General features: G+C 33.5%; 3 protein-coding genes across 5 annotated transcripts; 2 read left to right on the top strand and 1 right to left on the bottom strand.

Annotated features, from left to right (window-relative positions):
• Nucleotides 1-1,392: 1,392 nt before the first annotated feature.
• On the top strand, nucleotides 1,393-4,933 carry LOC100806853 (kxDL motif-containing protein 1). Of its 2 annotated transcripts, none has more exons than XM_003524946.5 (3): nucleotides 1,393-1,572; nucleotides 1,650-1,802; nucleotides 4,703-4,933. In XM_003524946.5, exons 1-3 carry the CDS (start codon nucleotides 1,454-1,456, stop codon nucleotides 4,803-4,805), a joined length of 375 nt encoding a protein of 124 aa, XP_003524994.1. In that variant the 5' UTR covers nucleotides 1,393-1,453; the 3' UTR covers nucleotides 4,806-4,933. The 2 variants fall into 2 exon arrangements, with proteins under 2 accessions (XP_003524994.1, XP_006580215.1); XM_006580152.4 differs by lacking the exon at nucleotides 4,703-4,933 and adding an exon at nucleotides 2,882-3,243 and having other exon boundaries at nucleotides 1,396-1,572.
• A 2,582-nt stretch (nucleotides 4,934-7,515) lies between these two features.
• Nucleotides 7,516-11,602, bottom strand: LOC100807919 (YTH domain-containing protein ECT4). Of its 2 annotated transcripts, XM_006580153.4 has the most exons (10): nucleotides 11,316-11,602; nucleotides 10,851-10,927; nucleotides 10,529-10,688; nucleotides 10,347-10,420; nucleotides 9,935-10,244; nucleotides 9,648-9,847; nucleotides 8,870-9,463; nucleotides 8,574-8,786; nucleotides 8,346-8,489; nucleotides 7,516-8,256 (listed from the first exon to the last, which is right to left on the bottom strand). In XM_006580153.4, exons 1-10 carry the CDS (start codon nucleotides 11,341-11,343, stop codon nucleotides 8,017-8,019), a joined length of 2,040 nt encoding a protein of 679 aa, XP_006580216.1. In that variant the 5' UTR covers nucleotides 11,344-11,602; the 3' UTR covers nucleotides 7,516-8,016. The 2 variants fall into 2 exon arrangements, with proteins under 2 accessions (XP_006580216.1, XP_014631212.1); XM_014775726.3 differs by having other exon boundaries at nucleotides 9,648-10,244; nucleotides 11,316-11,594.
• Nucleotides 11,603-16,517: 4,915 nt separating this feature from the next.
• On the top strand, nucleotides 16,518-24,181 carry LOC100808795 (probable serine/threonine-protein kinase PBL16). The gene is made up of 6 exons (XM_003524949.5): nucleotides 16,518-17,121; nucleotides 18,137-18,435; nucleotides 18,816-18,951; nucleotides 22,036-22,172; nucleotides 22,990-23,113; nucleotides 23,428-24,181. The coding sequence occupies exons 1-6, from the start codon at nucleotides 17,058-17,060 to the stop codon at nucleotides 23,814-23,816; spliced, it is 1,149 nt and encodes a 382-aa protein (XP_003524997.1). The 5' UTR covers nucleotides 16,518-17,057; the 3' UTR covers nucleotides 23,817-24,181.
• The last annotated feature ends 267 nt before the right edge of the window (nucleotides 24,182-24,448 follow it).

A 24,448-nucleotide genomic window follows, 5' to 3' on the forward strand; every position in this document is an offset into this window, starting at 1 on the left:
GTGTGTGTGTGTGTCTGAATAGGACTTTTTGGATTGTTTTGTTTGTTTCGGTTCTAGAGTTAATAATTATTGTTGTTCTATTGTTTTTGGGATTTTGTGTTGGGTCACACCTACTCACCGTATGAACTTTGGGTTAATAACTTTTCTTTTGTCATAACGACAATGACCTTAAGATTTAAGAATGCTTGAAAACATAACTTATTACAGTAGATCATTTTGCAATTAGGGTTTCTTTGGTTTAATTTGTGATTTAACGACTGTTTGAAGATCTTCTAACTGAAATCAAATCTACACTTAATCTCTTAAAGTAGGATTAGTAATTTTATTATGTACTACCTCTAGACTTAAAATCCATGTATACTCTTTAAATTTAGTATTTATTTTATTTTAAAAAAAAAACTCTTTGCATTTCACCAAAAAATTTCAGGCTTCAACATTTCGTTGACTCTCAAAAGGTTTGGTTCTAACTGTGACAGGAACACCATCATCGACTTTGGGGGCACCTTTCTGTTCATTCAATCCGTTAAGTATTTGGTTGCCCAAGAATTTGAGAACCTGTTGGCCTATTTAAATGACTTTAATATCCCTAAAGTAATTTATTAAAACAAAAACTAATTATTTTTTTCCAAAATTTTTGGTGTAGATAACCTATTCCAACTGAAAAAAGTGAGTATTAGCAATTCTCAAATTTAAAATGTCCATATACTTATTCGAAACCAAAGGTACAGTGTTTTTAAGTATTTTTAATAGACTTTTGTTATTTATACCCCTATATCCCCTTTCTACCCCTTAATTATCCATTATACTCTTTTTTCTTAAAAAAATACATCCTTTTTATTTCTTGGAAATATATTTCTAGAATTACATATACCTATTTTGAAAATATATCTTCGGAACTATAATTCATAATTTTTAAGATATATTTCTGAAATAAGTATATATTTTTTAATAAAATATCACTTAAGAATTAAGATGATTGACAAGAAATAAAAAAATAACAAATGTTTATAAATTCATATTTTTTAATTTTATTTTCATCCTATCGTTAGTACTTTTTAAATTCTATCTAAAATCTATTTTTTTATCTTATCTTCATTATTCTTTAAACCATAATTTTAAATTATCTTTATCATATATTCATTATATAATACCGCATTTTCATCATTATTATACAATATTTTACATTTTCTTTCATGTGGTAATTACGTTCATCACTAACTTCATGTGTGACTTAATCATTGATGTATATTTGAATTAAAAAAAATGAATAAATGCACTTAAAGAAAAGAAACCATTTGCCAAAAGTTAACGTGATCCAGATCCATAACAAATTGGACCCATAGGCCCAGTTTGGTGCTAATGAAACGATGCGTTTTGCGGTGGTAACGAAAGAGAAAGACAATGAAGGAGGTAGAGCAAGTGCAGTTTTGTTTTATTGGTTGAGAAGAGAATAATGTCGTCAGAGAAGGAAACTGAGAGTCGGAAGTTGGGTTCGGAAGAGATTTCACGCGAGTTCAAAACCCTAGTCAGCTCCAATGATCTCCACTCCCTTAACCACATGCAACACACCATGTGCGTCTCACAATCTCCAATTCAATTGGTTTCTAACTTTGTGTGTTCGTTAATTGATTTATTGAAATGTTTTTCAGATTGGGAAGGTTGCAGGACAGCAATGCGGTGTTGTCGCATTTCAATGACTTCTCTCAGCACTGCTTCGCTGAGATTTCCGGCGACATCGCTAGAAACACGCGTGTTTTGAAGTCTGTCAAGTCTGACCTTGATTACATCTTTCAGAAACTCAGGTATTCCTTTTCTTTTCATAGCCTTGGTTACTCTCCAATGTTAGTAGGTTTGTGAAATATGGGTTCCAACTTTTCTATCATTCTTGTAAGGCTATAAATATATATATATATATATATATATATATGACCGTATTAGTTCATCAATATAGGTCAAGTTTTTACTCTTTACTATTTTGAGTTACTAGCTAGTGATATTAGAGCCCCAATCAAAATGGCCTGATTCTTTATAGAGACTTGGAGAGAATATGGCAACGAATAGTGGATTTTTGCCATCAGTGATTCCAAAGTTTGGTGGACTTATTACTTGAGTATGCTCATGGAGAATTTTCTGCAATCTAATTGAGGAAGGAGTTCAACATTGAGGGTGCAAGAGTGAAAGATATGAAGGCAAAAAATTATCTCTTCCAAAGCAACGAGATCAATTCTAGAGACCATTTTGAACAATGATATATATCTAAAAGCATCTAGGACGCCTAGAAGAAAAAGAATCAAGGGACAGTGCAAGTATAGTGTTGGGAATGTCAATTGCAAATTTTCAAACGTTAATTCAGGTGATTGGTTTTCAGATATAATAAATTGATGAGGGAAAAATGGTGACTATTTTGTGTGTGTGATGATAATTTCTAAGGGGGCTGACTGTTGGAATTGTAATAAATAATTAATCGGTGTTTATCCAAAAACTCTTCAAAAGTCATTCACCGCCATTATAAGAGAAAGTCCCTGTGAAGAGAAGAGACACCACCTTAAGTTGAAGGGGGTTCATATGAAGGATCAAAAATCTTAAATAGAAGAGATGTGAAACAAAGATGTGAAAAGATCTCTTGTGAGTGAGAATGTTATAATCCCTTGTAACTCTTGAGTGGGAGTCTCAGGTTTGTAGGGTGATCAATTATTTGGGGAGGGTTTTTCCAAATTTGTCCAGAAAACTTCTAATCTTATTTGAGATGGTCCATATTTGTTGAGATGTTTTTGTGGATGTAGGCCGGTGGTGTCAAACTATTAAAATTATGTCTCTTTCACTATTTCTATCAGTAGTGTGATTTTGTGTGTGATCCTATAGTCAATCTTTGTTGCTGCAGTTTCTTGCACCTGTCAAATCATTTACATAAGAGGAATTTTGAATAATTTTAATCCTGATCAAAGTGATGGCACAACAAGTTTCTGTGACAGTTATTCAGCAATTGAGCTTTCAAAAAGTCCTGTTTTTCATGGCCATAGCTAGCACATAGATGTCAGATTTTACTTTCTTCGTGATCTCACAGGGGATGGAGTTGTAAAGTTAGTCCACTGTCATACTCAAGAACAATTTGCGAATATAGTGACCAAGCCATTAAAGCTTGATTTGCATGTAAAGCTTTGAGGTCTTTCAGGATTATGTGTTGGTCCAAATGTAAACTGAATGATTTGATATTCAGTTTAAGGGAGGATGTTGAATTGTTAACATTTGCATTAGTTTGACTTTGAACTAGTCTTTAGATATTTTAGTGATTTCCTTATCTTTTAGAAATTAAATATTGACTTCCATTTTAATCTTCACGTTAGTAGGTTTTACTGAGCTGCAACTTTATGTTATTCTTGTATGTCTATATATATGGTTTTATTAGTTTATCAACATGGCTCAAATTTTCACTCTTTCACTATTTTGAGCCACCTACATGTAAAAATGTCCTATTTTAAAGATGATAGTTGAGAAGGGAGTAAGAAGCAAGTGAATGATTTTGTTTTATATTTTGAAGATCTTATTCTTATATGCTATGTTCAAAGGGTGTTATTGTGAAGGAGCGTGTCAGATATAAAATCATTTGTGTTCTGCTCCACCTAACAACTTAAGCCTTTGGTTTTCTTATGTATGAAAATTAATAGACAGATATTCATGTAACTCCTTCTTCATTGGTTATGCTCCTAGGGAATTAGCATTCATTCTTCTTATCAACATATCACAGGGTGTTTTAATGGAGATGGGCCTGCTGTTCCCTCTGTCTAACAGAAGAAGAAACTGGCTTTTTCAAGTCATAATCGATTCTGCCTATATTTATCTTCAGTTGTCTGAAAAGAACTGTCACTGTATACCTATGTTAGTTCCTGCTATTTCCTGTGGTTGATCTACATGAAAACCACGAATTTCTCCTCTAATTGGTTCTATCCCCATACTCCCTGTGTGGGCTTTCTCTCCGGTCTCAAGCAAATCAAGTTTATCATATATATGTCTCACAATTAAGATTAGTTCTTAAATTTCAATGATGTCCCAAATAAATACATTACAATAATACATAATTTAGTTGAATTGTTATACTTAGAGTTGGAGGCTTTGGTTGTGATTGCATAAGCATAAAGGTTTCCGCACTTTGTTATTGTCTCCTCATGTTTTTGTTCATATGGTGAATGCATTTTTGGGATTCGACACTTCCGTGTCTCTGTATATGGTTCTTAAGATTCCGTTTATGGACCTGATCTGGCTTGACAATTAGCTAGCTGGTGTGTTGGTTCTAAGACCAATCTGCAGCTAGGATTTTAAACAAAAATGGGTCTTGTGTTAATTCCTTAGATGCTCCATTTCTCTGTATGTTACAACTTACAAGTATCGAATATCCTAGCTAGATTGCTAGTATCTACATTTTGACGTTACAAATTACTAAGTTTTTGGTCTTCACCCGAAAAAAAATTACGAAATTGAGGAGTGCCACATGTGATAAACATGATAGATGATAAAGTGAGGCAACAGTAAAATAAGGATTGAAAGAGCATAAGGTAACTGTATATAATGTAATGGAACAACCACCCATCTGTGCATGCTACCCCCCAAGCCACACACACATTTCTATTTTTGTGGGTCCTTATTTTCTTATGTTATTTACTTTACGAAGTCTTGCATTAAAAGCTTGGTTAACCCTCTCTTGCAGAAGTATGAAATCAAAAATTATGGCAACTTATCCCGATGCGTTTCCTGAAGACTCAACGAGCGAAGTGATTGATAGGAGACCGGATCTTGAAATGCCCAAGTAACTAATGTTATTAGAACACAGATTAGAAAGAGTTATATGAGAGTTTGTTTCTTCTTGGTTTTTCTTCTATTCTTGTAATAAACTTGTCCTATTTGTCACTATCGTTTTACCAGAGCTTCTTGCCCTTAATCAAATTCTCTAAACTTTTTGTCTATACACTTTTATATTGCAGACAGTAAATGCATTACGTCCAAATGATAAAATATTAATTTCAGATAGAACTTTGGTTTTGTTATGGATGACTATGGAAATACGGGCGGCGGTGGTGCAACTCGTGTGCTTCACTTGAGCAAAAACGACTGAACAAAGAAAGAGAAACCCTCGGCCAACATTATCATTTTTAGTCTCTGAAATTATAAAAGAATCTAAATTTTGGAAATTAATAAATTATCAAATGAAATTTTAAAAATCAAAATTACTGTCTCATGGATGAATATGATCTACAAATTTTAATTTCATTAGTTTTGTAGTCCCGAGACAAGAAATACTAGTGATACTTTTCCTAACATTTTTTCGAATACTCTCTCTATGATTAGTTAAAATTTAATGAAAATCATCATTTTTTAATGATTCTCTTTCCTAATTTATATTAAATGAAAAGAAAAACTTACTAAAATTGGTAATTTTTAATAAATTTTAATCAATCATAATTTCAAGAAAAAATATCGCTAGTATTCATCTTCTTGAGATTATTACTATCTTTGGTCCTATAAATAAGAAACAAAATAAATCATTAAAGATCAAGAAAAATAATGGTTACATTTAATGCCACCATAAATTTAAATTGTATTACAAAAATACCTTTAAGTTTAAATATGATATTCATATTTAATGTCAATACTCATAATCCAATGAATAAATACCTAGTAAATAGAATTAATAATAAAATTAAAATATAAAAAAATTTAACCCTATAAGTTTGAAAACTAATCATTATTTCTTATAACCAGTAACACAATTCATTTCCTAAAAAAGTAGTTTTATATTCACAATTTAGATATTAAAATAGTAATTAGTTTGTGGGGGTCAAGTGAGGGGTGGTTTGATGATACGTTTGAGTGGAGAATTGAGGAGGGTAGAAATTTAAGATTTCGGAAGGACACGTGGTGTGAGGATGGGTGTCTAAAAAACATGTTTCCTAGAATCTTTGTTAATTCCGAACAAGGAGAAGCTACCATAAAAAATATGAGGAGGTTGGAGTATGGTAGGTGAAGGTGGGATCTTATATGGCGGAGGGAGTGCTTTGAGTGGAGAAGGCCTTGGTGGAAGAAATGTATAGATTGGTGGATGGTATCACCATTTCGGGACATGGAGATGATGCTTGAATTTGGGCGGAAGATATTTCAAATTCATTCACTGTGAGATCCACCTATGAAGCTTCACATAGATTAAGAGTTGGGAGCCAAGAGAAGGACATCTTTATTAGCCTATGGAAGATCAAAGTGCCACCATACGTATCCTTTTTTATTTGACGGGTCTTCCTAGATAGGTTTCCTTCTAAGGATAATCTAATCAAGAGAAACATTGATCTTGAGGATGATAATGGTTCCTGCCCCCTCTGTCACGAATTGGCCAAGACACTTACATCTTATTCTCTTCAACTCTTGTCTTGTTGCATACAATATCGGTACAATGTGCTAGGGGTACTCAGCAAAAAAGCCTTGATTTGATTGGTAACAAGGCTATTGGTGGGCAACAGGTTGGAGTGTCATCGTTAGGAACTTATGGCAACAAAGTAATGTTATGGTGTTTGAAGGAAAACCTTTCGATAAGGAGCAACTATGGCACAAAATCATGTTTTCTATGTGGACTTGGTTAAAGTCATACCACAGATTTTGGTGCTTCATTCCAGCAATGACAGTGCAATCCCTCGGCGTGCTTGTTGTGAGGGGTGATGGACTTTCTCTGTGATGTGTGGCGTATCTTCCCGTATGCAGGTTCTATGTAAGCCAAGATTCGACCTCTTTTGATTAGGTGGGCGGCACTTGAGACATCATCTTTGTTTCTTTACAGCTATTGTTTCATAGGCCTCAATTTTTGAGGATCCCGATATGTGTATAGATTTGATTACTGTACTCAAATATTTGCGATCTTTGAACACTTCTGGTGCAAGTTAATGATGTCATTTGCTTACAAAGAAATATATTAAAATAGTAATTTACTCGAATTTATTAAATTAAATATATTAAATACCCCGAGACTAACGAGAAGTCATCAACACAAGAATGAAAATGTCTTTATAGGGTAGCTTCCTACCTCTGATGCAACTAGTCAACTGTTACTTTACAGTTTTACCGCATGTATTCTGAGCTATGCAACATTTTTTTCGAGAATGGTGGAAACATGCCATGAATTAATTTAACGCTTCAGGATACCAAAATTAATAAAGAACTTGCTAGATTAACGAAAAAGACGGACAGGTAGTGTAGTACCATAATACCAAACAGTAACAAATGTGATTGATTTAATTGAAGTGTGGTGTTAATAAAACTAAAGAAGTAAATCTGAGATACTAGCTGAAATTGACGGTGAAAAAAATCTAGTTAAGAGCAGGAAGGACTACTAGAACTAAAAAATATTGTGACCTTCATAGCCAGAAAACACCTATTACATAACAGATTGTCCACAAAATATAAATCTTTTTCAAGTATGCCCAAGTCAATCATCAGATAGAAAATAAACAGACTAAATTAAAACGAAAACTCAAAAACTTAAAAGCCAACTATATTTCAGTATTTCCCACCTTGCTTCTACCCCTGTTGAAAGTAACAAAGTAAGCTGCTCTGCAACAAAGTAGATCTGAATTTACAAGACAGGAAACGACCAAACAAGTAAAATAAAAAGAGAGAAAAAAAAAGGCTTAGAGAAGGATAAACCCGAACAAAAACCAAAAGATATAAGCATCTTAGGCAGAAAACCCTAAAAAACCCCAAAACCCTAGAGGAGTAAACCCTGTTAGGAGCTAACCACTGTAAACAAAACCCAATGAGAAGGGATTGGTGCTAGCATTCTATGAACTAACTCCGCCCAGCCAATCTCAATATACAGATCTTTATCTTCACTAGGCAACCAATCACACTATCTTCAGACTGCAAGAGAAGGCAAGACAGATCAAATCCGGGCGGTACCAAATTGCTGATAAATATACTTCTAAGAACACCAATATATGCCACTGAGGTGTATTGGACCGCCTCCTTCAAACACAGTAGAGCTTAGACACCATTAGAAACAACCCCATTGGCTACAATCTTACTCTCGGGAACAACTGGTTTAGCACCCTTTGGGGCATCTCCAGTTTTTGTAGCAGATCCATTCTCGGGAACTTTGTGGTCATCACTATCCTTCTCAGCAAGGGTAGACTCCTTGAGCAATTCCGAGCTAACTTCAGATTTTTGAGTATTAACTTCCCCATTTATCTCAATCTTCTCATCAGCAGGTTTCCCTTCCCATACCTGCATCAGTAGAGTTAAGATAACAAAAATACCTCATCAGCACACGCAATCTATTTACACTTAATTAGAATAATTGAAATGTGACTTGCCTGCTTTGGGAATTGTTGCTTTGCTTTCTTCTCCAAAATAGTTTTCTGACGAGCCTCATAGAAGCCAAAATCATCCAAAATGCATGTCTTGCTGGTATATTCCTTGAAAATTTTAATTAATTTCAGCCCAGGCTCCAACATAACCTGCAAACATAAACTTGGTTGATCAGATTAAAAACAAAACAACATTACAAAGAACTGACAACTACATGTGCAGAACCAAATTACCTCTTGTGTATCCCTACTGTTAGTGACAGGTTTGTTCTCATTGTTGTCCAAGGTAATGTGCCTCAACAAATTGTTAGGAACATCCTTAACAATGTGCCACTTAAGAGGAAAGCAACCATTCCACTTGTCTTGCTGCCAATACTCAACACTCTTGTTAAAATCAACAGGACCAATCATCTCAGCAAGCCCCACAAATTGCCCACTGGTATTAACCTGCATAGGCACATAACAAATTAGCTATAAATAACCAAAACTGCAATTAAAAGCAATGACTGCCATCATTCACAGATACTTACTGAGAAAAAGAGAAAAACAGGGGTGCCGCCAGGTTTCTGCTGTGCCTCCTGATATGCAGCATCAAGCTTCTTGTTGCCATTTTGTGTACTAGCCCACACATTATACTTAATACTCTTATGGATATCATCCTCGCTGTAAGACTTGATGACAAAAAATTTGGCATCAGTATATTCTTCTGGAAAATCAGCTTTGTTATATTGATCACATTCCAGAATGGTACTAGTCTTGTCTTTCTCTTCATCTGTGCCTAAAGTTGCAGGCAAAGTCTGCCCTTTGACTGCCAGAATAGTTGGTGCAAAACCTTTTTGGTTTTTGCCACCCTTGGCCCTAGGCCCTCTGTTCAGTTCGTTCAAACCATCTGCGTTCTCATTGCCATAGCCAAAGTAGCCACCACTTCTTCCCCTAGTTTTGTATTTACTGTCAACAGCTAACCAAGCCCGTCCATTAGTGCGAGAATCATACCCATGTGTACCATAACCCATTCCAGATCTGACAGTGTTCCCATATTGACCATATAGTTTGCTTGGGTACATCCTATTTATGAAGCTATGGGTGGCTCCCATGGCAGGCATTGGTCTTGGGTGGTGCAAGCCCTGACCAAAAAAACAAATTGTGTATAAATAATCATAACAGCAGTCTAGATAGAAACATGACAATATATCACAGTAAGATCTATCAGAAAAGATGGACCAAGCAACAAATCATTAGGACTTGAAGGCCATCAGATTTAACAAGTGGAACAAAGTAAAACCAGGCACTTCAAAATAGGATACTTACCATAAACTGAGAATTAGGGCGGAAAGTTGGGTTCCTTGAGGCAGTGTTGTTGCCACCTGATATCGAAGAAGTGATGGTTGTGCTACTTACAGGCCTTGGCTGCCCATCTGAAAATAGTGGGGCATCTAGCCAGGGGATAGGTGAGCGTACTCCATCAAAACCAAATCTTGGATCCTGATAACCTGAAGTTGGACCCCGACCTGGCATGGTAACCCTTTCATTCGATGCTTTGGAACTAAAAGATGAATTCTGATTGGCCTGTTTAATAGAAGCAGCAGCATTATTACCTTTTGCATTCCCACCATTCGCAACACCATTAGAATTTCCATTGGCTGCATCGACAGGGAGAGGCTTTTGATCAGCAGCTACAGAGGTGGAAACCTCACCCTGAGGTAGGACAGCAGGAGTAGGTGTGAATGGCGCACTGGTTGGTGTTAACGGTTGGAAATATGGAGGATACTGATAGTGTTGAGGCCCATACAACTGACCATCATTCCCCATGGTTGGAACTGGAGACCCTGCTGGCGAATAGGGGCCATAAGGCGCATATCCATATCCATGGTGATAAAGTAGAGACCCATTATCCCCATAAACTCCCTGCAAATGTTAAAATATATTAATGTAAATAAAAACATTAGCAGCAGAATGACAAAGCCTGCACAATAATTTTGGAAAATGAGAAGGAAAATAAATACTTACTGAAGTCATCTCAACTCCTTCCGAATTCACATATCTTGAATACTCATCCCACTCGTTACCAGTTCCATCATAACCTATAATAAACAAAACCTTGTCAGCTTGAATAAGATTTACATGTGTTTACAGAATTTTTCAACAGGCATTCCATGTCGTTTTTCAGAAGCACTTATCCATAAACTTACCACCGTAATAATAGGCAGTAGATGGGTAACCATTTGGGAGGTAACACATAGTAGGATCAATAAAATCCTGCAACACGGGAGTTACAGACCGATCATACGACTGGATCTGGCCATTCGCGGCATTTCCTGAATCAACTGATCCATACTGATTCCCAGTGGCCTACACAATTGAACAAATCCACTCAATACCACACAATTCACTAAAAGAACACAGAACCAGGTACAAATACATCTCGCTGATCATTCCAAATTTATACCACTAACACAAGTGAGTGAAATCACGAATTTTTCAATAGAAGCCATAAAAAATACAAGATTTTACCTTTTTGGTAGGCTCAGGAATCTCCAAGGGCTTGGGCTGAGTTTCTAACGATAGCTTCTGTAGCAAATCAGTTGCTTCTGTGCAAACAGGAGTAAAGGAACACAAAAACATATCGCAAAATCGAACTTTTCAACAACCTCAAAACCTAAAACTCGCAAGACACAAATAAAAATTCAAAAAACCTAAAAGAACCAACACCCCGCAACCCCAAACGAGTCAATCTACCATAAAGTCAACACCGTAAAAAACTCAAGCAGATTAACAAGAACACAAGAACAGAAATACTCCAACGCCCGAACATAAAAAATCAGCAAGCCACACAACAAACCCTAAAAGATCACCCTCCCCCGAACCCAAAAATCAAGTTTCAGAAACAAAAATCCACCGGATCCAATAAACGATTCAATACAACAGATCAAGAAAATACAAACAAAAAGAGAGAAATTGCATAGCAGAGAAGGATACGATCCGCGGGATTAGCAACGGTGGCCATGACGAACCAACCACGAGATCTGTTTTTCTTTGGAGGCGGAATAGAGAAAGGGAAGCCCTAAATCCGAATCTGAATCGGAGAGGGTTTAAGCCCCAAATCGAAGAGTTGAGAAAACCCTAAAAGGAGCGAAGAAGAGAGGGAAAGAGAAAAAAAAAAGAAGAGAGAGAGAAGAGAGAACACAACGGGTCTCGCAGCCGCCAAGGGTTTGGGTTTTTGGGGAGAGAGGGTTTTGTTCCTCCAAAAGCAGTGATTCAAATAGCACCACCACCTCTTTTTATGCACTCTCGCTCCCTTACCCGCAGGTCACTCTGTGATCTCATTTTCCTTCTCCCATTGGTGGATCCAGCCACGTGGCGCCTCTCCACTGGACTTCTTCTTTGTAAATTATTTCTACGGTCGGGTCGTTGTTGGTCTGTCGTGCTTGTTTCTTTAAGGCGGTGGGTGATGTTAGTGAGACCCCTTGTGAATCTTGTAGATGCGGGGTTTGGGCAAAAGATGGAAACCCTAATTAGAAAATGACACGGATGTCCTCGTCCAGCTGGACTTGTGGGCCTTCTTCGATTTTTTTCTTTGGGCACCTTCTGTCATGTGCTCCACCACACACGTATCGTGTTCAAATTCATTTCCAGTTTATCAAAAGAAAAAAAATAAACAAATAATAATTAATTACATATTTAAATCTTATACGTTATTATGCGTTTCAATTAATACTTTTAATAATAGAATTCAATTATTATAAAGATAACTTGGATTTTAGCTTTAAGAATGTTGGCAATTTTTCTCTACATTAGATTAATCGTTTTAAATTTGAAAGAATATATAAAATGTTTATTATTATTAAATAAGTACCTTCGATATTAAGATACGACATTTAAAATTATTTGTTAGTCAAGATGGGGAAGATAAAAATAGGACCGCCGCTTACATTGTTTTGATTAAATCCATCTAGGCATCTATTGTTTGATAAATCAATAGGATAAAAGAAATTTTTCTTTGCCGTAAAAAAACAAATTTATCTTATTTTATTTATTAGTTCAAATGTTTAAATTTGATTGAATAAAAAGTTTGTTTTATCTTAAAAAATAGAATAGAAAAAGTTTAAATTGCAATTTTAGTTCCTTATTTTTACAATTTGATAATTTAGTCCTCTGGAATTTTATTTATATATTTGATCTTTCTACTTTCATAAATTTACAATTTTAATCCTTATGTCAATTAGTATTTATTGATTTGACACTTCTTTACACATGTATAGTGCAAGCATTCCTCTTTCCCACACGTGTATCATTGCTTCAATCTCACTTAAACATGACAAAAAAACTTATATCTTTGAGTATTAGTCCACCCTCATCCTGACCTTGATGGGAAATTTCTGCTTTGATCAAACATGGATACAGGTATAGGTAATACCTGATTTTTTCAAACAGGGACGGGTATGGGTATGTACCTATCAACTCCTACCCATACTTATATCCGACAATATAATTACTAGATTGCCCTTTAATGTAGGATTATGTATTTCATAATTAATTTTATTAAATTTATACTTAATAATCATTGTCTATTTTTTTATTTTTTTAAAGACTAAAACTAAAACTTTAAGGTAAACATAAGTCATAAGGGATTACGATCTCTCTCTTAAGTCTCATGTGTTCAAGACAGTTTTTAGGTGATGAGAATATGATTTTCATAGAAAAAATTTTATTGTGACATGATTTTATGTTGGGTGATGGCAAGTTAGTTATCTAAGCTTAACTCCTTGAATAAATAATATATTTAGTTTTGTTTAAAAAAATTAAAATTATTTTTTTATGATTTTTTCTAAACTTTTTTAATTATTGGGTGGGGACAAGTATGAGGCGGGTATACCACAGATGGGGATACGAAAAAAATCCATATCCGTCAAGGATGGGACGGAGAACCACATACCCTTCATCGCTCCGTCTCGTTGTCATGTTTAATCTCATGACTCAACAACTAAACTTAGTCTTCTCTGTGTAACAATATCAAATTCTCACTATGTATTTCCCTTGATTTCCACCACGTTTTCTCCTTTCTAAAAAAATAAATAAAACCAATGTGTTCCCATTCCTTAATCCCCTACATCACAGCCCATGTCCCTTACCATAAAACATAGAAGAAGAGAGAAACGTATAAAACAATAAGAACCATTAGTAGATCTAAAAAAAACCATCATTATATCTAAAATAAAAACAAACAAAATAGAGAGAGAAATTGGAGAAAGAAAAAACTATAATCAGGTGATGCACGGTGAAAATAGTATTTCCTATATTTGTTTATGTGTTTCCTGTATTTGGTGGAGAATGGTGATGTGCAAGGACCAGTTCACAAAGTTGTGAGGTTCATCTTCGCAATGCAGAGGTTTTGACAAAGAATTTATGATGGTAGGACGATGGCAACGAGGAGGGTGAGAATGGTCCAAAAGACACAATAACAACATAGGTTATGGTGAGAGCATTTGTTAAGATGGTGGTTTTTGGTGTTTTGTTTTAAATTTTGTTGTTTATGCCTGTTCAAAATTAGGATTTGATTTGTATTTCTCTGACTCAGGGTTAAATCCGGTGTTATGTCTCATTAATTCATCTGTGATTTTTGTTTTGTTTCTGTCTCATTAATCCGGTGTTATGGCTGTTCACAGTTTGAACGTAACTTATGCATGCAATTAATCATCTGATCCGCATAGGGTTGGAGTAGTATTAGAAATCCTCCTTCATGTCCAGCGCAGAATCTCCCCGTGTGTGTACTACTTCAGATGAAAGTCCTTTGTTGACTAATAAAGTTGTTAAGGGTCCACGCCATGACCACTGTTTTTTTAGATGAAATCTGATTATTCTGGGGTGTGATGAAAAGCTTTGTTGTTATAGGAGCTGAATATGTAGTAAGACCTATTTACAGTTTAAAAAAATGAAGTTTAATTTCAAGATTTGTATTAATAGATTTTTTCGCAAGTCTGATGAAACAAACAAAATAATTTGATCATTAATTACTGTCATAGTTAAGTTAATAAATGGAAACCTTTTGCATTAGCATTCGTAAGGTGCTTTTTATTCCCCCAGTATTTACGTTTGTATATATGAGTAACGAAGGACTTGTTTAGAGTGACAGTTAAGTTTAAATTTTTTAAACACAAAACATTTTGGTTGAGTCTAAAAAAATTGAGACATCAAAGTTATATAAAATTTAAATCACTAGTAATTCAAGTCCTTTGTTTTTAAATAACTTTATTTTATTTTTGTAATTTGCTTATAATAGAAATATAGTCAATATAAAAGTTTAGATTGAATTAAAAACAGTCTTAATTAAAATAAATTATAAATTAATGAAGAGATTGAAATTTAATAATAATATAACTTTATTTTTTTTAGTTTGGTTATTAAAATATTTGATTACACATATTAAGAGTGTGTTTATGTGTGAGTGTGTATGGGTGTAATTTATTTAAATTTAAATAAAGTTAAAAAAGTTTATTTTATCATGACACACTAACATTTTTTTCCTGTAAAATCTGTCGAAGGTTTACTTTTCTTCTTCTTTTTTTTTTTTATTTGCCGTTTTATTATTTCCCTTACTCAAAATTGACTACATTTTATGAAATTTTGTCTTAAAATTTTAACAAAATTATATTGAATGTAAAATTGATAGTTAATAATATCATCAGTTCTATACAACATATTATTCAATTTAATAGCCATAATAGGCAGAAGCAATATTATTGAAACAGGACTTGGCTGTGCAACCGATAAAATTTCAGCTCAGATTCAATTATTTAAACAAAATCATTTAAAATAATTTAAACCAGATCATCGAAACAAATGACGTCAAAATAATCAATACAGTATGTAACAAAATGAATAAAAGATTTTAATTTCTATGATTTAACAATTGAATTGGTCAATAGATCATTTAAAATAATTTTAACCAAATAATCGAAACAAATGACGTCAAAATAATCAGTACAGTATGTAACAAGATGAATAAAAGATTTTAATGATCAATTATTTAACAATTGAATTGGCCAATAGAGTTTTAATTAGCCCAAAGATATCAAATGGTGGGTTGGCTATGACCTTGGTGCTTTTCCGGTTAAAGTAGTCAAGTCCAATCTAGTTGTGACAATATTAGTTTTTTTTTTTTTCTTTTACAGAACAATACTATTAGTTAATGATGTCATTATTCAAAAAATATAAAGTTCTAATTAGTCCAAAGATATCTATTCGTGGATTTTGTATGAAATTAATGAGTACACTCCTGACATGATTTAACTATAAAAATAATACAAAGTCTAAGTGAGATTGGTTAAATAATTTTCTTTTCAAAATCACATATATATTTTATTGAAATCAATTTTATTTAAGTTGAATAAAATTATTATGAACAATAAAATATTTTTCATCAAATATTTAAATAATTACATACAACACTTAAATATGAGATTACGAATAAATTATAATAATTACATTTTAATTCTTCAACACGTTTAGTGGTAATTAATTTATTTCACATTGTATTCTTCAAGAGATTCTCGAAAATATTTTTAGAGTTATCCCTTTTCGAGCTACATATGAATAGATTATATAGATTAAAAATTCATTTTATTATTTTTTATAATGCCATTGAGTGCATGTTATTGCATTTAATTATTGTCATTTTAATAACCATCTCAATTACATCAATAACACAAGGACACAATTGGCTGCTAACGGATACTTTCCTTCAATTGTGTATTTATATACAGATTAAAGTGTACCTTTTAAGAAAAACATTTTATTTAAACGATTAAGGCAAATTAAAAATATATTATCCCATAATTATTAGTAGTATGTGTTTTTTTTCTTCCTGCATTTAATAAAAGCTATGATACTACTAGTTATTCTAATATTTCTTTCTAACCAAATAAACTCACTTTATTGGTCATAGCCCTTTTCATTGGTTTAACACAAAAGAATAAAGAAGAATTTTATGGAAGAAACCAAAAGGTTAAGAATGAAAAAAGGTGGTTAGGATGTTGGTTGCAAAGTTTGTGTATTGGATAAGAAAAAATATCCTCACCAATGGATTTATTGGGAGAGGATATGTGCATTTCTCTCCCAATGGGTACACTCCAAGAGAGGAAATATTAATTGGAGAGAAGTGAGAACAAAGACAAAGAGAAGAAGGGTGAGAGTGTTTTGCATTGGAATTGGTAGAGACTAGAGAGTGATGGAAAAAGATTCGTGGGTATGCATTATCAAAAACATGCACCTTCTATATTGCCCGCACTAACATATCAAAGTGCACCAAAGCCACATTTTGAATCACTACACTACACCCCAGTCGATGTGGGCCCTTTCCATCTTCCCCCCATAGCCAAGCCAACACCCAACTCATCAACATCATTGCCTTCTCTGAATTATTTCCCACTCTTCCCTTTTCTGTCACCAAAAGCCATGTCCCCGTTCACATTTGATTATCATAATACTTAACCACTAGATAGGACTCAAACCGTGTTATTTTTTTTCCTCCTTTGCACTAGTTCTTGTTTGCTTTTGTTGTGTGTGTCCCTTCCTCGCTCCTAAATCTAAGCTATGTTTCTTGAGGAGTGAGATAACAGCACACAAAAACTGATAAAAGAAAAAAAAAAGTTGTGGCTCTTGTGATGGGGTGTTGATAAAGGAGCTAGCTGGTGCTGCAAGGGTGTGTTTGGATTTTGTATAATGGGTAATTGCTGGTGTAGGTGGAAATCATCAGAGTATAGAGTCTCATCCAATGTAAAGTCAGGTTGGTTTACTAACAAAAAACTTGCCTTTCTCTGTTTTGGATGTTTTTCAATTATTTATCATTGCCTGGAACGAGTAAGTGTTTTTGGTTTGTGATTTGTTGAGAGTTTTGATTAGATTCCTTATTTTCCTCCTTCTGGATTCTGTTTTCAGCTCTTGAAAATGGTTTATTCATCTCCTTCTTTTCTTTTTTCAATATTTTATCTTTGATGGGTGTTTTTCTCAAGGATTTCATGTTTTGGAGGTTTCCAATGCTCCCTCCTTAATTGCTTTCTTAATCACCCTTTCATCTGGTTCTTTTTTCATTGAAGATTTTCTGTGTTGTGGTTATTAAATCATTTGAATCTAGCTAGTGGAACTTTGATACGTAGTATTATTAGCTTCAAATAGCTCATCCTTGTAGGCAAGTTGATATTCTGCAAATCATTGAAAGACAAAGAGAACAAAAAAAAAAAAACAGAAATCTTCATATAGGAGTTACTTGTTGTCTTCAAATCAAATATATTGTTTTTTAACTTTCCTAAAGTTACTTCAGTGTAGAATCTGTTAATATGACCCCTAATCACCTTTTCCTTATGTGTCTGCTTTAAAAGTGGGTCGGCTTGTAATTCTCACGTGGATAGTGGAAAGCCTCTTAACAATAGTGCATTGAGTATTATCTTAACTAAATTTCTATGAAAATTAGGGGTGGTTTTTAAAATATAATAATCCGCTGCTTCACAATTATAATATATTCCCACCATCTTATGCTTTTGAAAGAGTAGTAATTTTTCTTCTCTTTATCCAATACGAGAGAAGAAGTTTATGTTTAAATTTTTTATTTATAGATATTTAACTTATTGATAATTTTGTGTATAACATTCCAACGGATTAACTGATTAATGTAACATATGGTTAGTTTTTCTGAGAAAATTGGATGAATATATATAAATGGGAATAAATATTCTCTTAAATTTCAGAGTTTCATTAAATGTGCATATCATTGGTTCTCATTTCTCTTATTGATTCATCAAAAGAACAAAACCAGGGAACCAAACAAAGGCATGATGATAGTAAGTTACCATCGAATCCTGAAGAAGTAGAAGATCTACGGCGTGACACAGCTGCAAATCCTTTGATAGCATTCACTTATGATGAGTTAAAGATAGTCACAGCAAATTTTAGGCCAGATCGTGTGTTGGGGGGAGGAGGATTTGGAAGTGTTTACAAAGGGTTTATTTCTGAGGAGTTAATAAGGCAAGGGCTTCCTACCCTTGCTGTAGCTGTTAAGGTTCATGATGGTGACAACAGTCATCAAGGGCACAGAGAATGGCTGGTACACTTTTTGTTGCCTTTCTGTACATTTTTTTTTATAGATGAGAAGTCTTTTATGGAAGCGTGCTACGTCTGCAAGACTTGAGAGTGTGTATAGGATACTTTACAAGGAGATCTCAACTTGATTCCTACAAAAAGTATCTTTTTGGATGGGGGAAATACCCATTTGGCTTCAGCTTCTGGACTGTGAAGTTCCCCCTCCACTGTCTTTCTGAACATTGTTTCGTATGAAGTTGTCTAACTGTAAAGTCATGGTGTTGCTTCACATGCTGTGTTTATTCTACTATTTGGCACACATAAGTTAATGTCACAACAAAAATATATTGTTGGTTTAAAAATTGTTGTAAGATTAATAAAATTAAGGTTTTGGTTGCTTTCTAGGCAGAAGTCATATTTTTGGGGCAGCTTTCACATCCAAATCTAGTCAAGCTAATTGGATATTGCTGTGAAGACGAACATAGGGTGCTAATATATGAGTACATGTCCCGGGGAAGTGTGGAACACAACTTGTTCTCAAGTAAGTATATCTTGCCACTTTTTTCTTGATATTGAAATGAAAGCTTAGGATAATTGCTAATGCATGTATCCATGGCTAGCTATGAATCTATTTAAAGATCTCCTAGCAAAAAATGTTACTGTTTTGCTTTAGTAGATGCATATGCATCTATACTTTTTACTTAATTACCCCTTTATGTTGTCTCCGACAATGTTGACACTTGAAGAAAGGAATTTAAGATAAAGTGATTTTGGTTCCATTTTGTAGCTTCGTGGAAAAATACCGAGTTAGGAAGTTTTGGGCTTAAGACGTTGGTTCTTTGTCACTTCACTAAGACATGTGCTTTAGATGGATCTGATAAGGACAAAAGTTTGACAGTAACATTACATAAGGAAATAAAGTGTTGTTTTAGCTATACTAAATACAACCTTTAGTGATCATACTCGATGTCAATGTTAAAAAAGACTATGACTATTAACCATCAACATTCCTTTCACTTTTGCGATTTAATCCGTAAAAAAGAAGTAAATTACACTGGCAACTCTATTATTTTTTCATATTGCATATGGTATTTTTATTTTTTTTAATGTTTGCAACATTTTTTTGATAAAGACACACGATGTAATATTTTTTAAATAATTATGAGAGTTAGTATAATATATAGAAAATGTCAGTGTGATACTTTCTACACAAGATATTAGTGTAGAGATTAGAAAAAAAATGAGACATCACGTGTAATCTGAAAATATCTCAACAAATGCACACTTTTAGGAAGAAGTTACCTCAGTGAGCAGATGAGAGATTTCTGAATGTAAATTCTTGGTAGGTCCTACACCATTGTCCAATGCAATGAGCCAAGGAGTGTTTTTGTGCTCGGAAGACCACTTACTGTTTTAACTTTTAAGCCAGCTACTAACTTTTCCAGTTCTAGTTTTACAATGTTTTCCGAGCTTTTTCACTGTAGATTAATTCATGTTTGGGTTACTATTTTTTTGGGGTCCAAGGGTTACAGAGGTTGACCTTTAAAATAAGGGTTTTCGTATGGGCTAGAATCCCTTATTTTGTAGAAGCCCATTAAGTACTAACTTCAAGAAATTAGACAAAAAAACGATGAACTTTTTTGTTTTGTTTTTGAGAATAACAATCATCATCAACTTAATATTACCGGGGTTGAAAAAAAAAAACTGGCTACTTATCACATGAGTCACTTCTTATGACAAGATATATATTATATTTATTAGAGCTGCTAGGGCCTAAGAGGTCCCACTAATCAAGTGGTGTCTAAAGAATTCCAACCAGCCATAGGAGAGGAAAAGGTGAATGCGAAAAAGTTTATTTTCATTAAAAAAAAAAAGAATATTTCTTTCATCCCTCTTGTGAAGTATGAAATGAATTGAATAGAGATTGAAAGAAAAAGAAGGGAGAAAAAGTAAGAGATATGAGTTATATTGAATACTGTAATAAAGAAATTAAAAGAGGAATAAAAAATAAAAAAAATAAAAAAATAAAAATGAAAGGAAATAGTAAAAAAAAGGTGATACCTTTTCCCTATTGCTAAACCAACTTTATGTGATAGGTTGTCCTATTTGCTTCACATTAACTAGACCATTTTTCATGGGAATGAAACGCGTTTGCTGGATTAATGGGTCATTTAGGAGAATTCGTTAAAGCATCATTGGTAATTCCTGTAATTATAATGCCTATTATAAATAATTTATATCATTTTTATACTCTTACTGAGTTTTGTAGCCAATAGTTATTTCCATTGGAAGTTTCTATAGTTAGTAGGGTCATGCCATTAAACATCAAACCAGATCAATCTCATCCACAATATATTCAAATAACCTGAGAAGAATAAAAAAATGATTGAGTGAATTATCTTGGACATAGCATAGTGCTAGTGTATGCTACACGAGTGCATAAATTATCATAGGGTTTTTTCCTCGCATAAGTTACTATTCCAAATACCTAGGTGCGGGGGCTCCACAAGGCCAGCCACTCTATGTCTTATACGTGAGGAGACAAGTCAGCTAGACATGTGACTAACTATATTAGTTTTGAGCTATGTTCAAACACAAGAACTTCTTAATCATGCACGGTTCATCACATTATCTTTTAAATAATTAAATTATTATTTGATATATATAAAACGATATTTAAAAAAAGTTCATTTTGTTATAATTCTTGCAAAGTACAAGTTTGCACAAGTCAAATAACAATTAAAGTAATTGCAATAAACCGTGTCAAATAATTACAAGTTGTTCTTTTAATAAATGGTAAGATAATATTATTACATTGAACTACACAATGTATGCCTTGTCAATTATATGGATCACCAACCTACTTAACTTCAATCCACAACCTTTAAATTCCAAAGATCAGCATGAGTTCTGTTTAATTAGTAAAATGAAATTATGTAAAAATATTATCTTCTAGCAAGTATACCTAAAAATGTCTATGTAGTTTCTCTGAATCACACACCCTCCACTATGAATACTAATTTAGTAGTTTTCACTTTTCAGTTTCACACTCACATTCTCTCTTAGAAATTTATGGAACATCACTCAATCAGAACGAATTCTAGGTAGTTGAAAAAGGGAGACTCCTTAACCCTTCAAGATAAACTATTTTCAGGATTTGAATCCATGACTTCATAGTCACAGAGCTGCAACCTTATTATTAATTTATTAAGACTCACTCTAAGTCTCTAATTGAATAATGAAAGTTCTAGATCTTTGCAAAGAATCATAGGGAAACTCTTCCTTAATAACTAATGGAAAAAGCATTACACGCTTTATGGATTCTCCAAATATTAAATGTTTTTGTTTTGCATTTGATTTTTTCTTTTTAAAGTAATTAAGATATTTTACGCCGATTGTTTAAGAGGGTTCAATATTAGACTTGGATTCTTTTTGTGTTAGAGGATTATTTTATTGGAGAAATATAGACGCAGAGTTAATGTTGCAAGGACCCTACCACGATATAATCATAAAGTCCACTAGTTATATTCAAAACTATGTCTTTATTCAACAAAAGAAGAGACTTCAATGTTTATTATTGTTTTTTCGTTTGTATATCTAATGTGTCTTTTCTTGAATATTGCAGAAATTTTGCTTCCCATGCCATGGTCCACAAGAATGAAGATTGCGTTTGGCGCTGCGAAGGGACTTGCATTTCTTCATGAAGCAGATAAACCTGTCATCTATCGAGATTTTAAGACATCAAATATTTTATTGGACCAGGTCAGCACACTTAAATATGTCAGCTGAAAGTGAAAAATAAAAAGCAATATATAACGAAAATGTGTAGACACTAGACAGACGAGGAATTAAAATTTAACCATTTAAGCATATATATATAGGGAGGTGAATAAATAGTGCTTTCCATAATTTGTTTGTTTAGGGTCTAATTTGGATTTAGCACAGATTAGGTAATTTTGACATAATTCTTTGGAGTTACACGCTGACAGTAAAGGACACAAAGCTATTGATGTTTGATGCTCAATGCTCACAAGGCAATTTAGCTATTAAATATTGTTGTTGAGGTCATGTTGATTATTGTGTTCTTCAAGATAAAATATGTAGACTTTCATAACCTTTGGTGTTTATGATTTATTTTATACTAAAATTATTGCAAACTATAGATACTGCTTGCAGTTATGTTGTCAAATTTTATCATAGCAAAACGCACATATGCTGCTGTTTAAGACACAAGACTCTTGCCAGCTAACTATAGATAGATAAGCTTTACTAACAAATTGTAGTTATGTTGGCAAATACTGTTTTTTTCAAAGATGCTTGTACTATTAATAATTGGCATTGTTTTAGTTATTTCGTGGTTCTGCTTAAGCAATCATGCACAACGAACTAGTATTTGTCACAAGACCAAAGCACACAAACTAGTATTTTGTGATATCTCTGGTTAGATTTCAGGTGTTGAAGCAGACAGCAAAATGTAATTTTTGCATTGGTTTCTACTCTTGTACAGCAAAGACCCCAATGGTTCAAAAATAAGCCAGCTTTCAACTAACCATCTTGGCCTTTTATGTTTCAAAAACAGGACTACAATGCAAAACTTTCGGACTTTGGCCTCGCTAAGGATGGACCAGTTGGAGACAAATCTCATGTTTCTACTCGAGTAATGGGAACATATGGTTATGCCGCACCTGAATACATAATGACAGGTAAAGTATATTCTGAAGCTGGAGTTCTGTACTCATTTGAGAATCAAAGTTCATATTTTCACTAGGCATAAATTAAGGCCAATGTAGAGAAATTATGGTTGCCCCATATTTTTAATAAAGTTTAATTTTTATGCATAGTCTGCCTTAAGATTTTTTATATTATCAACTAATGAAAAATCACATTAGGTATAATTTTTAAGGTAACTTGTATAAAAGAATATATCTATGATTGGATGATAGACGATAGTATAAAAACCCTTTAAATTAAACTCTTAGTATAATACAATTTGACATCATAATTATATGTTGTGCAGGTCATCTGACTCCTAGAAGTGATGTTTACAGTTTTGGTGTTGTTCTTCTTGAACTTCTCACTGGAAGAAAATCTTTAGACAAGTTAAGACCTGCTAGAGAGCAGAACCTTGCAGAATGGGCTCTTCCTTTGCTGAAGGAAAAGAAGAAATTTCTAAACATTATAGATCCAAGGCTGGATGGTGATTATCCAATTAAAGCAGTCCACAAGGCTGCAATGCTTGCATATCATTGCTTGAACCGCAACCCAAAAGCAAGGCCTCTAATGCGAGATATTGTAGACTCGTTGGAGCCTTTGCAGGCACACACAGAGGTTCCTATTGGAAAAACATTGACCATAATCAGTGAGGTTCCTGAATCTGGTTTGAAAATGAAAGATGAAGCAAAATGACACAAAAGAGGGTGTTGTTGTAGGTTATCAGTTTCACTTCATGTTCATTGGGGGAGAGGTTTTGCCTTAACTTCTTGTGTTTATTAACATGATATATAGGCGATTTCTTTCTATTCTATCCCTTTCTTTGCTTTTCAACATGGTTGTCATATATGTTCAGCTGGATTATTGTATGAACTGATATCTAGTTAATCAGAAACAAACAAGCAATAGCAGCAAAACAGGATATTGTTAGACGTTCTTCTGTTTCGGAGAAAATAGTTTATGCCTTGAGATTGTTTAAGAGTTTGGCAATGTTATCCAATCTGAAATTGTTATGTAGGCTAAATTTGTTTATTTTTATAATAATTTAATTGAAAGTCATATTTTTTTATGATTTCTTATTTGACAAAGTATTTTTTTTTTTTTTACATTGCATACAAATGAAACTCTTTTATTTGAATATAATATCTTTCCAATATAATGAGAAAACAGTTCATTTTTTCTAGCCAAAAACTTTTGAAAATGTCCATTATCCTAATATTTCTTGCATAAATCAGTGAAGAACACATGAGGCTACCTAGGCCGGGACCGGTAGAGGCTAAGGAACAAGAACTGAAATACATTTTCACTGAAATATTATATTAAATTTT

This window comes from Glycine max, chromosome 5, assembly GCF_000004515.6.
Source record: "Glycine max cultivar Williams 82 chromosome 5, Glycine_max_v4.0, whole genome shotgun sequence".
Taxonomy (NCBI): Eukaryota; Viridiplantae; Streptophyta; class Magnoliopsida; order Fabales; family Fabaceae; genus Glycine; species Glycine max.

Excerpts from the sequence above, each read along its gene's own strand:
- LOC100807919 (XM_014775726.3), bottom strand. The coding sequence starts at position 11,343 with ATGGCCACCGTTGCTAATCCCGCGGATC. Across the intron at positions 10,245-10,346 it reads AAGGAGTTGAGATGACTTCA|GGAGTTTATGGGGATAATGG; the intron begins GTAAGTATTTAT and ends TAACATTTGCAG. Across the intron at positions 8,257-8,345 it reads AGCAACAATTCCCAAAGCAG|GTATGGGAAGGGAAACCTGC; the intron begins GCAAGTCACATT and ends CTACTGATGCAG.
- LOC100806853 (XM_003524946.5), top strand. The coding sequence starts at position 1,454 with ATGTCGTCAGAGAAGGAAACTGAGAGTCGGAAGTTGGGTTCGGAAGAG. Across the intron at positions 1,573-1,649 it reads AACCACATGCAACACACCAT|ATTGGGAAGGTTGCAGGACA; the intron begins GTGCGTCTCACA and ends AATGTTTTTCAG. Across the intron at positions 1,803-4,702 it reads TACATCTTTCAGAAACTCAG|AAGTATGAAATCAAAAATTA; the intron begins GTATTCCTTTTC and ends CCTCTCTTGCAG.
- LOC100808795 (XM_003524949.5), top strand. The coding sequence starts at position 17,058 with ATGGGTAATTGCTGGTGTAGGTGGAAATCATCAGAGTATAGAGTCTCA. Across the intron at positions 18,436-18,815 it reads AAGGGCACAGAGAATGGCTG|GCAGAAGTCATATTTTTGGG; the intron begins GTACACTTTTTG and ends GTTGCTTTCTAG. Across the intron at positions 18,952-22,035 it reads GGAACACAACTTGTTCTCAA|AAATTTTGCTTCCCATGCCA; the intron begins GTAAGTATATCT and ends TGAATATTGCAG.